Here is a 16,832-nt window from a genome sequence, read left to right on the forward strand (position 1 = left end):
CATTATTTATGATTTTGGCTTGTTTATACACGTTTCTGTCTGGCAGTTTCACACGTAGTGTAGTCACCATGGAGGGGAAGCTAAGTTTGACATTTCTTACGTTCATGGTGAGTAAATATATCTTTGTTCGATTTAGAAATGTGAATGACGACGCTTTTGTTGATATTCTGAAATGTATCATCGACACATTTGTTGTGAACATAGGCCTGTTCCATGTTTTAAGCTTATACTTAGACCAGTCTAAATTCGCCCCGGCCCAATTTGGATCGGACCAAGCGCTTACACCTGAAAAGCGTCGGTTCCAAATTGGTCTGGTCCATTTCAGACCGGTTTAATTTGGAACGACCCAAAAGAGCGAATCAGGTCGCGTTCCAAATTTTGGAACTGACTAAATCTCTGTGGTATATATGTATCAAACCCCGTCAATGATTCGTAATCAAGCTGATCGATAGTTTTTTGATTTCATATAATTTCTATGTTGCCTGAAAATTAATGTATCGGCTTATAGATTATCATTTATCGTGTATTGCTCGCGGTGTTTTTTTATTGTTCTGAAAATAACCTAGAATTTATCATAGATTACGAGGTGTCCAGATCGATAGTTTTTTGATTTCATATAATTTCTATGTTGCCTGAAAATTAATGTATCGGTTTATAGATTATCATTTATCGTGTATTGCTCGCGGTGTTTTTTATTGTTCTGAAAATAACCTAGAATTTATCATAGATTACGAGGTGTCCAGATAAACTACAATCATCAAAATTGTTCAAATAGAAAACTGCGACAGGGACTCATAAATCTATCATAGATATAAATTTCGGGGTAAGATACTAATGGCGTCATCTCGCAGGGCAAGAGTCCCAAATTTCTCTTTGTACTCATGATTGTTTCCACGTTTCGACTTTATCTAAATAGTCATCTTCAGTAAGGTTACAAACAAAATCATGGAAATCCATGAACAAAGATACTAATCAAGAAACCACTTTTTTGACCATGTTTTGTTTGTATGAAATGTTACAGGTATGTATCGCGTCGTCTGGTGTTGTTTGGGCAGACGATCAGGATAACGAGTGCTCGGATAATCTCGGTTGGATTCGGCGAGTTGAAGTTTCCGAGTACGAACCACTGAAACCGTTCGTCATATCAGTCACCGCTGATACGAGCCTGGAATTAGAAACCCACTGGTTCGTTACTTTACCTGAACGAGGAGTGCCAGTCATCAATACGGGTAAATTATTCCATCTGTATTTTTCGTATACCTACTAGGTATATTAAAGGAAGGAAGAAATTTTGTTCTTTTGTTGCTCAATCTTTGAATGTTCGGTGTTGAACCATCTCATACCAGAAAGCCTGAGTCTCAGTATGATGCGAAGATCTCTGAATTCACGTTTTCAGATACTGGTGATGATGATGGATACGGTAAAATATCTCAACAAACTTCTGGCTCGTCAACAAAAGCACGTTTAGAAGTCGAATCAGCCCCAGAAACACGAAAAAAACTAGGAACATACCGCCTAACGATAATACTGACCGGCTGCCGAACATACTACATTTATCTTATGATAAAGGCCGGTAAAATGGTAATGATGCGCGATATCCCGTTGGGTAGAGCTACCGCATCTCCGGAGACAATAGTGCTGGAAGATACAGTCGATGGTACGGTGACGTTACAGCGACGCTTGACGTTCGATGTCACTGAAGCGGCCCCGCAATTCTCACGCAGCAAAGCAAGCAGAGGCGTCTTGAGGGCCACATCGGAAGACTGGTACAAATCATTCGATCACGACGGTAAAAAAACGAACGATCACAGCACGAACCCGATCATCAATCACGGAACGTATAATAAATGGATCGACGATCTGACCTACGAGACGAGCACATTCGTTAAAATGAACGCTAAACAGATAACAGATGAAAACACCGGCGAATACTGCGTATCAACTGCTTACTCGGATTTAGGCGTCGACAAAGTAGTTGAGATTCACACTTCCATGTGTTCACTCATCACCAAGAGAAGCGATTTTGGAAAGATCAGAAACGTACTGTTATATGCAGCTCCGTTGTATCAGAATTTATTGCGGGATAAAACGGAAGATGTCGGGGTGGTACCAATAAGCAGTAAAGAGAAGACCATTGTCACTGTGTTCTCCGTGGCTTATCCGAGTCCTTATATTCTAATGACGAGCAAAAGTGGTCAATTCGTAAAACCAGTTTCGATGATTCGCGCGGAAAACCGTCTCATATCCTATTTCAAAGTGGATGGAAGCCAGTCAGCGATTTTCGAGGATCAGTGGAAGTTGGATGTCGGTTATCGACATCCCATTCAAACGAAGGCGATCAAATTCGCGCAGTTCGAACCGATTAGATTCATTTCAAACAACGAATGGCATAAAACAGTGCTCAATGCGACTAGCAAGACAGAGGTAAGATATTCTAAAATTGTTCGTAATCGTTGACGAGAGAAATCCCACAATGATTCAGTCAAAGATGAAAAATTCTTGAATTGAAGAGATCTATTTTGAGCAACGTTCCGGCTATAAAAACTATTAGCCATCAATTCAAGAATTTTTCACACTTCAATTCAAGAATTATTTATCTTTGACTGAATCATTGTTGGGTTTCTCTCGTCATCCATCTCACACGGATAGTGTGTATCTTCTCGACTCATCCTGTTCCCGGTCGTTATGTATTTGTACCTGTGGTTTAGTTTCACGGATCGGATATTTACACAAGCCCATCGATTAGGTAACTATCTAGACCCTTTCGATGTTCGAATTGCACCATTTATGGTAAATGAATCGAATATGAATTTCAACTCTATTTGAGTTAGATCTTATTCGACAACACTGTGGTATAACACTATAGGTCCTATCATGCTTTGTTCTAGTTAGTTACCTAAATCGTTGGTGGTAAGCTCTTACAATAAACCATTTTACAGTTGCTAGCCGCCATTTTGTTAGGGTACTTTTGCCCCGTATTGTTGGGTCATTTTTTTCCCTTTTTAAAAAACCCTCCGTGATGTGTATTGTATCATATTTCATCTGCCCATGGATGGATTTTGACAGTTTCATCAACATTCAAACCGCATAAATCTCTAGTTTTCAGTTATGTAAAAATCATTTCTCAAATTTACAACAATGCGACATGAGAGCGATATAAAAATCGGTGGTCAGTTTTTGCCGTGCGCATAGAAATCAAGGGTACTGAAATTTGAAGTTCGTTATTTTCAGAAATAATTTTCTAAAAAATCCAAACATTTCAAGCACTGTGCGCATAAACACCCCCTTTCAGGTGAACTTTGAAATTTTAAGATATCTTTCCTAGTTTTTTTCCTATGGAACTTTAACTGCAGCGCGTGTATTGTCATTCCGAGATTCGGCGCTGTTTTCTTTGCGTGTATTTCAGTATATGGGTGTTATTTCTTCATTTTCACTACACTTGTCTCTACGGAAAATGGTTTTAATTGTTGGTACGAGTATCAGGTTTAAATATCACGTCGTTTATGCAATATAATAGGTCGAAGACATTAGAGATGTTGGGGTTTAAGGGATTTTTCTGTCCAGTTTTAGCAGCGAGACTGAGCGGCATTTTGATCACGCATTCGAAGTTGCGCGCGGGAAGAGAATATATGGGCCTATATTGAGATGGAAGAAGAAAAGAAATATATCACTCAAAATCGAGTATGATGACCATTTAAATCAGTAGTCTATCAATAAATTTACATAATCTACTGAAATTAGATGGATGGAGAAGTGGTCAAAAAGCTGGACAAATGGGGTGGGGCAAATATTCAGCTACTTTCTATGAATACTTTGTATTAAGTACACTCAAGATTGATTAGATTGGGAAGAAAATATAGGAAAATGTTTTCTTGTTTTGGTGGTGAAATATCAAGTATCAAGTTCGAATGTCAGACGCACGTGATAAAAAGTAAAAAGTGACATCTACCATCACAAAAACGCAAGAAGTGTGTGGATTGCATTTACAACAAAAGAGTGATATTTTTGGGTTTTCTTGGGTGCATGTACGTAAGCCTCTGCCTGCCGTAAAAGCGGCTACCATTACAGCCATTACGAACTAGCGCCGGAGAACGGAATACAGTATTAATGCCGTAATATTTAAACCTGATACTCGTACCAACAATTAAAACCATTTTCCGTAGAGACAAGTGTAGTGAAAATGAAGAAATAACACCCGTATACTGAAATACACGCAAAGAAAACAGCGCCGAATCTCGGAATGACAATACACGCGCTGCAGTTAAAGTGCCATAAGAAAAAAACTAGGCAAGATATCTTAAAATTTCAAAGTTCACCTGAAAGGGGGCGTTTATGCGCACAGTGCTTGAAATGTTTGGATTTTTTAGAAAATTATTTCTGAAAATAACGAAATTTCAGTACCCTGGATTTCTATGCGCACGGCAAAAACTGACCACCGATTTTTATATCGCTCTCATGTCGCATTGTTGTAAATTTGAGAAATGATTTTTACATAACTGAAAACTAGAGATTTATGCGGTTTGAATGTTGCTGAAGTTGTCAAAATCCATCCAAAGGCAGATGAAATATGATACAATACACATCACGGATAGTTAAAAAAAAAACGAAAAAAATGACCCAACAATACGGGACAAAAGTACCCTAACAAAATGGCGGCTAGCAACTGTAAAATGGTTTATTTGATCCGGCATTCATGACCGATATTCATATTTATTCGGGATACTTAGATTAATACTGCAAACCTGTAAAATATGAATATTTCAATTGAGGATTAAAACTGCTAGATAAATATTCACTTTTAAAAGCTGCTTACGATATGCTGACCAACAGGCGGAATTTAACTGACAGATATCTATGATTGCTAAATAACTGCTCTGATGCTGGCAACAAACTTTTCAATATGTGTCAACTACGGGTGATTTGAATTTTTTTTTTTCAAATCCAAGACGATGAAGTTGATGTTGATGATCATATCGCGTTTGCTAGTTTTAACTGCTGGTTTCAGCTGATCGGCGGTCGAGTTTACAGAATTTTTTGTTTTAATCGAAGTACATAATTGGGAAATTCGGTTCCGGTTCATTCAAACAATCTTCCAACCAGTCTGAACCGGCAAGCGAATGATTGGGGTGAATTTTTCTGGCTGCCTAATTTAATACATCGAAATTTTGGAAATAGCTATATTACAAGGTGGAGATCATTTTGTCCATTTTTATATTTTTGGTCGTTTTCTACGTGTAAATGGTCCGATAGTTTATTTTAGTTTTTTTCTCGGGTAGATGTTGATGTCGAAACCAATGTTTAACGTTAATTGGTGAACTTGCGTAGTAGTTTGATCAATAAAACTAAAAATTGAGCTTAACCAGGAACATTGCAACAAAAGGTTTTTTGATTGATGCCATACCTATTAAGTGTGCTGAACAACATACTAAAAGTCTACCAAATTCTGCTCATAGGAAGTCCCATTTTTCAAGATGGCCACCAAAGACCTACCTGTAATCAGAAAATCAGCTGATACTCCACAAATATGGATCATAGAGTTAGTTAAATGGCATGTTACCCCATGTTTTCAGGTATAGCGAATTCATTAATGATGTTTTTTCAACCCACCCATGGTCACATGACCCAGAAATACAGCACCACCATTACCTATGCAAAATACATATTAAAAATTCCTTTATATATTTGTTTCTATTGGTGCTAACGGTGTCGATATTGGTTTCTACCCTATGTTTTCAGGGTCAGACAATTCATTTTTCATACCTAGGTTTTTCTATCTAAAGTAATCATGTTACCCAAAAATCCAAGATGGCCATCATTTTAACCTGGTCATGTGACCAATTAAGCAAAGATATCTAACTACCACTCTTTTTGGTAAATTGCTTAATTTCATGCCGGCATATAATTCAACAACAATTTTTCATCATTCTCTGATATTATGTTAGTTTAAATGTAGATTTTAAATGAGATGGTTTGAGAAGATGCGATGACGTCGGGTAATTGGTAACTACTTTTTCAAATTGACGCCTCATTAACTTTCAAGATCTAGTTGCGAATGAGGGTAGTCTCGGCTGTTCCGATTGGAATTTGTTAATGATAAAATTTAACAATCAGTTCATTCCACCACGTAGCAAGAAGTTGTGAACTCTATTTCCATAGTTAATGTTCCAAATTGCTGATCGGAGACGCCATGATGCCAATGGATTGTAGTACCATCAATCTTCATCTAGAAAAGGTCTCGTGCTGTTTTGGTTATTAAAAGAGTGATTTTACATGAACCACATAGAGAAATAGGCCTACACGACAAACCATACTTTCTGCAAGTGCATCTTTGGGTTCTACAAAAAGTTGTGCAGAAAGGACTTTCATCTTAGATGTGTAGAAAATCAAAATGCGTAGAGCATTGCGAATTGTTTATTTAAACTCCAAACATTTCCATCGTACATAAAGGAAACTTTAAGTATTTACAAATATTTTCAGAAAATTGTAACTTTTAAAACATAACAAACTGCTGGTCCCTAAATCATCATCATTAGTTCATTAATATATTTGTCAAATTTCATATCATTTCTATATTGCCTAAAAGATTAATTCTGCGAACTTGCAAATTATGAATATTCCAATTGAGGATTGACACTGACTTGATAAATATTCAAATCTACTTGATGAGTATTCAAGCTTAAAAGCAGCTCACGATCAACAGATTACTGTACTGCTGGTAATATATAACTGATAGATTTCTAGGGGTTGGTCATCGTTCTGAAGCTGACAACAAACTCATCAGGTAAGCGCGTAAACTACGGGTAACAAGGCAGGAAAACTCATCGTCGATCAAGATAGAAACACGTTCGTTTTCAACTAAATTTAACTCTTAATTTACATTTCTAAAACAATTTCAGTATGTTTACGAAAACTCTGTTTATCGCGTTAGCCTTGTTTATGGTGGTTGGAGCTGCTGAAGGTATGTATATACATCTAGCCGTTTCTGATATCTCATTGATGTTTGAGCCGATCAAAAAGAGATGAAATCTTATTTAGCCCTCTTTCGAAATTTCTTTCTATTTTCTGATCTGTTCGTTCGGCAGCAATACGGAAGTATGTCGGCTGTTATAAAGACGGCACCCATGACAAGAGAGATATGATAGCGAGTGGGGCAGGTGATAGGAAAGGCATGACTGTCGGGAAATGCATAGCTATTTGTAGGGGCAAAGGTAAGGATGATTCGATTTTTTAAACATTTTTGACACCAATTTACCTTCATGGGTTTCCTAGTATAACCATCACAGCCTTCTTCCAGGCGACGCAGCAATGCTTCGAATTTGTCCGAGGTTTCTTCTCGGCTTAGATAAATTCCTGACCTCGGATTCCCGAAAAGGAACTAAAGATTGAAAATGTTGCATACCAGAATTGTAGTCATTCCGTTAAACGTTAGATGTTTATTGGTAGAATAGCCCCGTACACTCGACGTGGTAAAAAGATAATAAGTTAAAAACCCACTATACTTTTCAAGAATCAAAATCAAAATACACGACGCTTCGGACTCTCCCAAGAGACCGATCGTCAGGTGTGTTATAGAATATATATATAGAATCTGGATCCAGTTCATCCAGTTTCCTCTCAATACCAAGATGCCGTCAAAAGACAGTTGGAGGTCGAGGTCTCCGGCATCTTGCACCATCTCTTTGGAACTCGCTAAATTTGGACATTCGAAACATCGCTGAACTTTTAACTTTTAAAATCCGCCTGAAACATCATCTTTTTATGAAAGCATATGCACTCTAATTCAGTATCACTATCATTAAAACCCTTTCAGTGCGTCTACACCGCAGTGCGGTGTGTAAATCAGTGATGGATTTTGCTAGTACACCGCACTGCGGTGTATTGATGTAATTAGTAATTTGTAATTATCTCTATTGAAAAATGGCAGCAAGTGTCAAACATAGTGAAATACTAGTAACTAACGATACACCGCACTGCAGTGTAGACGCACTATAGTGGTATTCCCATTGTTCAACACACTAGGGTGGAATTTTTTAGAATTTTCAAATTTTCTCCAGCACTATAGGGTATTAATTAGTCAGCACTGAAAGGGTTTTAAGCGCTGGTGAACATTGTTTCAATGAAACAGGCGCTATACAAATGTGCTATTAGTATCATAATTATTATCTAGTGTGTTTTAAACTTATTAATACGTACATTTTTTTCAGGATATAGACTTGTCGGTCTCCAGTTCGGTTGGCAATGTTTCTGTAGTAATCGTGTCGGTTTGAATGGTCCGGCAGCAGAATCTGAATGCAAAATGCGTTGCGCAGGAGACAAGCGAGAAATATGTGGAGGCAATTATAGGAATTCAGTGTATGCCACTTCACGTTCGTCTTATGATTTCGTTCTGTACTAAATTCGATGTTCATCGATTGAGATCCTCAATAAAGATCGATAAAAGATATTACATTTCTTTCACCGTCTTACTTATATATCAAATGACATCGGGTGACACAAATAGTACGAGCCCTAGCCTCGTTTATTGCCTATAGTTCAAAGCGGAATGATTTTTAGGATTGACAGCTATGTCCTGGGTTCGACCCCGCTTTATCGTCTCTACTTCAAAGCGCTACGAAATGAGGGTTAACATGGATGCCCTGGGTTCGAACCTGGTTCACTGTGGTCTCTGATTTGAAGCGGAATTAATTGAGGATTAACAGTGTCCTGGATTCGACCCCGATGTATTGTCTCTAGTTCGAAACGGAATGAATCGAGGATCAACAGGGATGTCCTGGGTTCGACCCCGCTTTATTGTCTCTAGTTCAAGCGCTACGAAATGAGGGTAAACATGGATGTCCTGGGTTCGAACCTGGTTTACTGTGACTCTGGTTTGAAGCCGAATGAATTAAGGATTAACAGTGTCCTGGTTCGAGCCTGGTTTATTGTCTCTAGTTCAAATCACATGCGCATACTATCAAATATGAATAAACAAATAACGATCAAACAAATTTATTATCAAAAAATTTTTCAAGTTGAATTTACACAATATTTCTACAGTAAAACTAAGTTAAGTCAGCATCAAATGTCTTCACACTGTCATTAAGCCATTTTTGAGTCGCTATTTGTATTTACTCTTCCATTTGCCAGGTGGGTCATTAATTGGATAAGGCGAAAAAGAATTTGTCCCTTGTTTCTCATTTCTGCTGAGTTTCAAATTTGACCCGGCCAGCCACCTATCTACCCTGTTTTTTTTTCCTTTTTACCCCTCAACCCGCTAAGCGCCACGCAGGGCATTATAAGCGGGTTCGATGTTTCTTTTTCCCAATAGGGGGAGAGACTGGAGAAGAACCTTGACAAGACAAGACCAGTGACCGGCAGCTTAACCCACTCGGCCACTGCGCCTCTCTCAAAACCTCTCTCTCAACCCTGTACAACTCACGATCAAACTTACCACGATTACAGACCCGTCAGCTGTAGATATAACAAATTTTATTGCAGTTAACAAAATGACCCGGCCGATGATAAGGAGAAAACTCATATTACTTTAGTGAGTAATGACTTTTTTCACAATCCCTAGAGGATGACCAGGGCTTCTAGTGGTCCTATTTTCCTATTTTTTAGTGCTTGTCCTATTTTGTCCTATTTTTATATGAAAAAGTCCTATTTGTCCTATTTTCTCTCATTTTCCAGCTCGTCGACGACTTTTTATCGACAAAAATGTTCTTTATATCTTTTCATATGATGTGAAACACCATTTTGAGTGTTTGGTAGAACCTGCAGCATTCATGTTCGATAAGTTCTGGCTATACAACTTCTTTTCTAATCTTTATATCCTAACATGCCCAATGATTTTGTTCCAAATGTCACATGTTGCAGTGCAACTGGGCTTTGGCTATATGAGGGTTACAAACCAGAGGTGGTCGAGAAGTCAATCTCTTTTCATCCAAACATTTCTTGATTATAATGCTAATTCTTTTGGGTCCGCCTCAGGTATACATTGCCAAGTATCACCACAGGGATGCTCTGTTGTGATCTAGCTGTGTGCAGTGACAATACTGAAAGCAATTATGGATTGCTTTGATTGTTGCCACTGCTTTAAATATTGTAACCTTAGACAGGAACAATGCCGAACCGGACCAAGTTCTCGGATTCATGGTTGATTGAAGATGATAAACAAGGACACAAAATAAATGAATGGTGCCAACCAGTGAAAGGCGATATTTATAAGGCATATTGCTTTATATGTGAAAAAAAACTATCTATTGATAACCAGGGTTTAGGCCAACTAATACAACATGCCTCAAAAATGATGCATCAAAATAATAGCAAGATAAAACTGAACAAAAATCATAAAAAACTTTTCCCGGTTGATAACACTTTAGAATGTGAAAGCTTAAGTGATAAGGTACTCAAGGCAGAAATAATATGGGCCATGTATGTGGCTGTAAATGACTACAGCTTCTTGTCATGCAACGATGTGTGTGAAACTTTCAGATGCATCTTCAAAGATCCAGCTGTTATAAATGAAATGACGTTGTCAAATGGGAAAGTGTCTTATACGATAAGCGATGGAATAAGAATACAGTTGACAAATGAGTTGATGAATGATATTCAGGATTGTACTACTGGATATTGTGTTTCATACGATGAAACACCAAACAAGCAGAAACTGAACCAGTTGGATATATATGTGGGGTATTTTTCACCTATATCCAAGAAAATTGAAACTCGAACAGCTGAAATGGTACTCGGGGAGCTTCTCGGTGCCATGAATGACTTCAACATTGACTTATCGAAAATCATAGCTTTGTGTAGTGATGGCCCAAATGTAAATATATCAACTTGGCGTAAGATGTCAGCAAAAGTAATAGAAAAGGGCGGAAAGATGATAGATGTTGGATCATGCAGCCTCCATATGGTTCATAATGCGTTTAGAAAAGGCTTAGCATCTTTTGGCGCTGACATAGAAGAGTTTGCAGGAGATATACACACATTCTTCAAGTATGCCACAAGGCGACAAGATTATGCAGTGTTCCAGCGAAAGGTTGGTGTAAAGGAAAATACATTCCTCAAACATGTTGATTCGCGTTGGTTGACACTAATTCCAGCACTCTGTAGAATCAGCGAACAGTTTCCAGCTTTGAAGGCATATTTTGGTGATCTCAAAAAGAATACTAAGAATGATGATTCTCAATCTGCATGTTGTAAACGAATACAGAAGGTACTACTCGACGTAACTGTTCCTGTGAAGATACAATTTATCCTAGATATCGGTAATATGTTTCAACGGTATGAAACTCTTTTCCAAAAGCGTGAACCGATGATTCACATTTTGTATACAGAAATGTGCGAGTTAATGCATAAAATATTGTTACGCTTTATTAAGCCTGATTCTCTCCCAGAAAAGACTGGAGCAAAGTTGCTGGCTGCTGATATTGAAAAATGTGAGCAGCTCTCTGATGCTTGTTTAGTGGTTTGTAAGCTCACCAAGGATAAACTTGCTGTTCTAGATTCTTCGAAACAAAAACTGATAATAAAAGGCATTCGGGCATTCTATGTTAAAATAGCATCATATCTCCAACAGAAACTTCCCCTTGGAAATAATTTCCTACGAAACGTGAGGTGTTTACAACCGGAACGTCGGTCTGTTCATCGATTTGGGTTGTCAATTAAGGCTCTGGCGGTTGATCTGCCGACTATCATACCTGCATCACAAGTCTCCACAGTTGTAGACGAATGGAAGATATATAGCAATGACTTGCTTGAAGATGATTGGTATAAAGACTCAGATGGAATAAGGTTACGAATTGATAAAGCATGGGAGAAAATATTTGTTCGCCAGACTGCTTCTGGTGATAGCAAATATACTGTCCTGCCCAAATTGGTAATGGCATGCCTTACTATATCTCATGGTAGTGCTGAGGTTGAAAGAGGGTTCTCTGCCAATTCACGCACCATTACTGGTTCAAGGGCAAGTCTTGGAGTTGAAGCAATTACAGGTTTGAGAATGATCAAGGACAAATTAAAGACCACTGGACAGAAGCCATGTGAAATGACATTATCACCTGAGCTACTATCATGCTGTAGACGGTCTTATAAAAACTATACAGAGAGACTTAAGAAAGAGAAAGAGATGGCTGAAAAGGCAAATAAGAAAGCTCTAGAAGATAGAAAAAGAGCCGAGGAGGCAAAGCAGGTAGAGACAGAATATGAAAATACAAGAAAAATCCTTGAAACTAGAAAATTAGAGTTGTTGGAAGTTGATCATTCATCCATGGAATCAATGACGACAAATAAACAACTACTCATGGAAGGCAATGAAAAATTGGCCAAAGCTATCAAGGAAAAGGACCTTACACAAATCAAAGTTGCACAGTGCATGATTGAGGTGGCACACAATAAATTTGATAAACTTGAGAAGGAAATGAAAGACAATCGACAGAGAATAGGTGAAATTGAGAAAAGGAAGAGAAAATTAAATGATGACCATGCTGAAACCATGAAAAAGCTAAAATGTTAAGATATGAACGGTGTGTAGACACATTCATCGTTGTACTGTATAAGCCCTTGGTCATTGTTCTTTTATTAAAGTGTAATTTTGTCTTATAGTTAAGTGAAATTAATCATTTTGTACTATTTACCAGTTTCATGGTGTTTTAAAACAGTTTTGAAAAAACATAATGCACCATCAGTGTTTAGTTTGTTATGATATAGTTTGTAGTGTTGCGAGTTAATAATGTTTATATAATGTTTATAAGTTCATGAAAAGTTTAGCATTATGTTTGTAAGTTTATACAGTGTAACCTCGATATAACGAACTCCATGGGACCTACGAGCAATCATATGATTGCTCGTAGATGGGACTGAAATCTATGTTCGCTATTTAACCGATAGTTCGTTATATCAGGTGATAATTGTAATAAATCCACCAATCGGGACAAAATATATAGTTAACTGATAAATCGTTATATCAGGGTTCGTTATAACGAGGTTCCACTGTAGTTAAGATTTTAAATAGTAATACTCTGATACCTTTTGTATCTACCGGGTACCTCACTGCAATTTATTATGAGTTGCTGCAGTCATTCAGTTTATTGTAAAATGTTTTTTCGAAAAAAAGAAATGAAAAAATGTAATAAATAAACTTTATTTTCTAGTTTCAGATTACTGAAGTTCATTCAAAGACATCTGTGAATATGATGCTGCAGGTTGTATCCTCTCTTCATATATTAAAGTCCTATTTTCTGATGGATATCCAATATATTCTATGAAATTTTCCTATTTCTGGACACTCTTCCTATTTTTTTTATGGACCAGATCACTGGAACCCCTGGATGACTCATCTGAGGTTGACTGCAGCTATAGAAATGAACTGATTACAAATTTTTTTTTAGTTTACAAAATGACCCAGCCGATGAGGGAAAACAAGGTATCATTTTTTTCACAATCCAAGAGGATGACTTATCCGAGGTTGATTGTTCGACTGCTACTACATGTATAGAAATGAACTGATTACAAATTTTATTAGTTTAAAAAATGACCCGGTTGATCAGGAAAAACAAGTTAACATTTTTTAGCCTGGGTAGTGACTTTTTTCACCACCCCTAGAGGATGACTTATCCGAGGTTTGTTATACGAAAGTAGACTCTACGGGCTCCATTGAGAACCTCGGCTTTCTTAATATAGTTCTACACACACTGACGCACGCTTCAAACACCTCAAGTAAATGGATAAATATTCCCTGAGTAAAAGTAAGGAAAAGATTCAACCATGAATAACGAGAAAGGTGACGAATTTGATTTAAAACGTGGTCGTTGCGTTGAGAGCTGGTTGAAAATCCATGACAGCCAAAACAGAAGGAATTCATTTCCTAATGAGTGAATAAACAGTTAAGATAATAGATGGATTTGCTCGTCAGAAAATGAAATGTGTACGGTTTTTGTTGTTATGGATTAGGCTAAACAAAAATGATACCTCGTTTCTCCGCAGCGGTCAGGTCATTTTTGTAAAATATAATAAAATTTGTAAAGGGTGCATTTCTATAGCGGCCGGGTCCGTTACGGTAAAATTTAACACGATTTTTAAAAAAGGAATGTACAGGGTAGATAGGCAGCCGGCCGGGTCAACTAAAAGCTCAGCAGAGCGGAGAAACAAGGTAGCAATTTTCTTTTAGCCTTTTCAAAATGTTTTCAGGCTGGATCTCGCATTTCACATAATTTAAAAACCGAGCAGAATAACTCATCGAAAATTCATCGAAATGTTGATATTCCAAGTGACTGCACGGCCGCCTATTTCTCAACGTACTCTCAGTTCATTGTTCACTGAGGTTTAATCACAGTTAAAAACCATTTCAAATCACATTTCGATGACTAGTTGAGACTCAATGATTAGCACATAGTTAAATCCCAAATATTAATCTCTGTCGAGTAAAATCAGGGGCCATTTCACAGATAATCTTCGAGTAGTATTGCGTTGTTAGGACTAACGACCATCTCAAGTCATTCTGCGAAATGCCCCCCTTAGTCTCGGGTATTTCTATGAGTTCGTTAACGGGACCACTTTGTCGAGGTATTCCGGTTTTGGATTATCGTTGATATATTTCTGCAGGTACGTGCAGCTCAATTTCATTTGATGATTTTCGTTCACTACAAATTCGAACGCTGCCTAAAAATATAAAGAAAAAAAATGCACGAAATGTCTCTGGTGAAGTTCTGAACACGCGTTGAAGCCTGGATGTTCAGTTTTTGAATCAGAAAGAGGGCTGAAAAAATGTCTCGTGTTCGAAGATGTTTCGTTTTACGGGAAATACCTTAGCGAGTAATTTCGCGATTCCGCGCCCTTGAAAGACAGGTGGAACTTCGGTATGATATAGATCAGCGACGTGAGGTTTTATCCACGCGTAATCTAAAAGCGCTGTGTGTCCTGAAATTAAAACGTTCAACGAATAAAAAAGATGAAAACATTACTCTCCAACTGATCTAAGTTCTAATAGCATAACGATACAATAGATTAAGACCGTATAGTCTCCTCAGCTCATTTTGGTTCCAGAGTCAAATAACTAACTTGATAACGGTATAAGCTTATTTTGGTCTTATAACCAACCAATCAACTAACTCAAGACAATTAAATACTTGTAGTATCAAAGGAATGTGAATATACAAGCAAGAGTAGAGTGGAGAGTGGAGCAAGGAGCAGGAAGTGACATCATCTAATGGTCGTAACCATGATTCTTTATCTAATTTTATTGATTTTAATCATGGATGGCTTTTTTTTCGAGTGTTTTCAGTGGTAGTTTTTGTCCTTTTTGCATGGACAATATTTATCTATGTCGTGTTTTAAGTGGGCAATCTTTGTCCTGTTACATTTTTCATCCCGCTATTTTGATGAAGGTCTTATGACCAGGATTTGACCTGACTCGCCCCCTCTCCACTCCACAGGGTTTCGAGGAACACTGTATGTAACCTTGGAGTAATCAGTCTGATTACTCCAAGATGTAACAGAGGCCGACGTTTGAAGGGGTATGTGACACTTGGAATGCTTATCTCAATCTGCAGATTACAGAAAAGGGGAAAGTTTAAATGGGCGATAGATAACACAATAAGTCAGACAAGTATTGGTTAAAGTTCATCAGATATAGACCTAGGTAGTCCTATGATATGCATTTAAGGCAACTACACAGATCGAAAATCTGGATATCGAGGCTTAAATCTCCGATGAGAAAAACCATAGTTCTACTGATCAGACCAAAGTCCAGTAAATACTCTCTACTGCTGACTGAAACGATATCAGTTAACCAAGACCAAAAAGTCAAAATATTACACCAGACCTCTCTGTGATTTAAGATATCAAAGTTAATCCGAAATTTGTATGTAATTTTAAGTATTTCGAAAAATATAGACCACATTTACAACTACAAATAACTGCTAGGTGGGTGGGGTCATCCTTATTACCGAGATGGCGTATTTTACCGAGATGAACCGAGATCAAATGAGATGAAATTAAATATAACATATTTATTTATTCCTTATCGTTTTTAACACTTGTAATCATGTTTTATCAGTAATAAATACCTTCTAGAGTCATATTTTACATATTCTTTTATTTAAAAGAATTTTGACTTCAAATACGTATACGTTAACTCGGTAAGCAATAAAATTTCATTGAATTTGATTGATCGACGATCTCATCTCGGTAAAGTTAAAAGTTATTTTTCTACAAAAATATCTGACGAAATATGTTAAATATGACTCCAGCAGGCATTTATTACTGATATGATATGATTTCAATTGTAAAAATCGATAAGGAATAAATAAATATGTTATATTTAATTTCATCTCGGTTGATCTCGGTTGATCTCGGTAAAATACGCCATCTCGGTAATAAGGATGACCGGGTGGGTGCCATAAATTATAATGTACCAGTTACCACTGACTAACTGAGGCAAGATGGTAAACCCTAATTCATTGTTTCAGACCAAAAATGATTTTAACTACATATAAAAAAGACCTTAAATCTTTACCTACAATTTTATAACATAACCCTTACTTTGATCGAACCCTCTAGAACCTCACTAATTAACCTTTATTTTATTCAGTTCAAAAAGCCGCCATGTTGGGGAAGATTAATAACCAAAACTGTACCAACATTTTATTGATTTACTTGCCTTCCAAATTGATGTAGAATTGATGTTTTTCTCGATCGTGCTGCACCGTGTAAGAGGCGGTTGACGCGGCTTCGCTGGTTTTACTACTCATCTTCGAAATTTGTATTCGTTGACAGCTCGATATTCTTAAATTACCGGCGCATTTTATCAACGCTCGAGACGAGAAGGAATTCATAATCAATTCAATTCA

General features: G+C 37.3%; 2 protein-coding genes across 2 annotated transcripts; one reads left to right on the forward strand and one right to left on the reverse strand.

The window, feature by feature from the left end:
• Positions 1-42: 42 nt before the first annotated feature.
• LOC141902669 (uncharacterized) lies at positions 43-8,309 on the forward strand. The gene is made up of 6 exons (XM_074790498.1): positions 43-107; positions 1,022-1,229; positions 1,397-2,424; positions 6,897-6,958; positions 7,083-7,208; positions 8,205-8,309. The coding sequence occupies exons 1-4, from the start codon at positions 69-71 to the stop codon at positions 6,954-6,956; spliced, it is 1,335 nt and encodes a 444-aa protein (XP_074646599.1). The 5' UTR covers positions 43-68; the 3' UTR covers positions 6,957-6,958; positions 7,083-7,208; positions 8,205-8,309.
• Positions 8,310-13,174: 4,865 nt separating this feature from the next.
• Positions 13,175-16,828, reverse strand: LOC141902412 (protein NATD1-like). The gene is made up of 3 exons (XM_074790122.1): positions 16,643-16,828; positions 14,789-14,901; positions 13,175-14,643 (listed from the first exon to the last, which is right to left on the reverse strand). The coding sequence occupies exons 1-3, from the start codon at positions 16,815-16,817 to the stop codon at positions 14,515-14,517; spliced, it is 417 nt and encodes a 138-aa protein (XP_074646223.1). The 5' UTR covers positions 16,818-16,828; the 3' UTR covers positions 13,175-14,514.
• Positions 16,829-16,832: the final 4 nt, after the last annotated feature.

Source organism: Tubulanus polymorphus, chromosome 3 (genome assembly GCF_964204645.1).
Source record: "Tubulanus polymorphus chromosome 3, tnTubPoly1.2, whole genome shotgun sequence".
In the NCBI taxonomy this organism is placed as follows: domain Eukaryota; kingdom Metazoa; phylum Nemertea; class Palaeonemertea; order Tubulaniformes; family Tubulanidae; genus Tubulanus; species Tubulanus polymorphus.

Bases quoted from the DNA above. Each gene is read 5' to 3' on its own strand.
- LOC141902669 (XM_074790498.1), top strand. From the start codon at position 69: ATGGAGGGGAAGCTAAGTTTGACATTTCTTACGTTCATG. The intron at 1,230-1,396 runs GTAAATTATTCC...TCACGTTTTCAG, and splicing joins AGTGCCAGTCATCAATACGG to ATACTGGTGATGATGATGGA. The intron at 2,425-6,896 runs GTAAGATATTCT...AAACAATTTCAG, and splicing joins ATGCGACTAGCAAGACAGAG to TATGTTTACGAAAACTCTGT.
- LOC141902412 (XM_074790122.1), bottom strand. From the start codon at position 16,817: ATGAATTCCTTCTCGTCTCGAGCGTTGATAAAATGCGCCGGTAATTTA. The intron at 14,902-16,642 runs GCAAGTAAATCA...TTTTAATTTCAG, and splicing joins ATTCTACATCAATTTGGAAG to GACACACAGCGCTTTTAGAT. The intron at 14,644-14,788 runs GTATTTCCCGTA...TTATATTTTTAG, and splicing joins TCGCGAAATTACTCGCTAAG to GCAGCGTTCGAATTTGTAGT.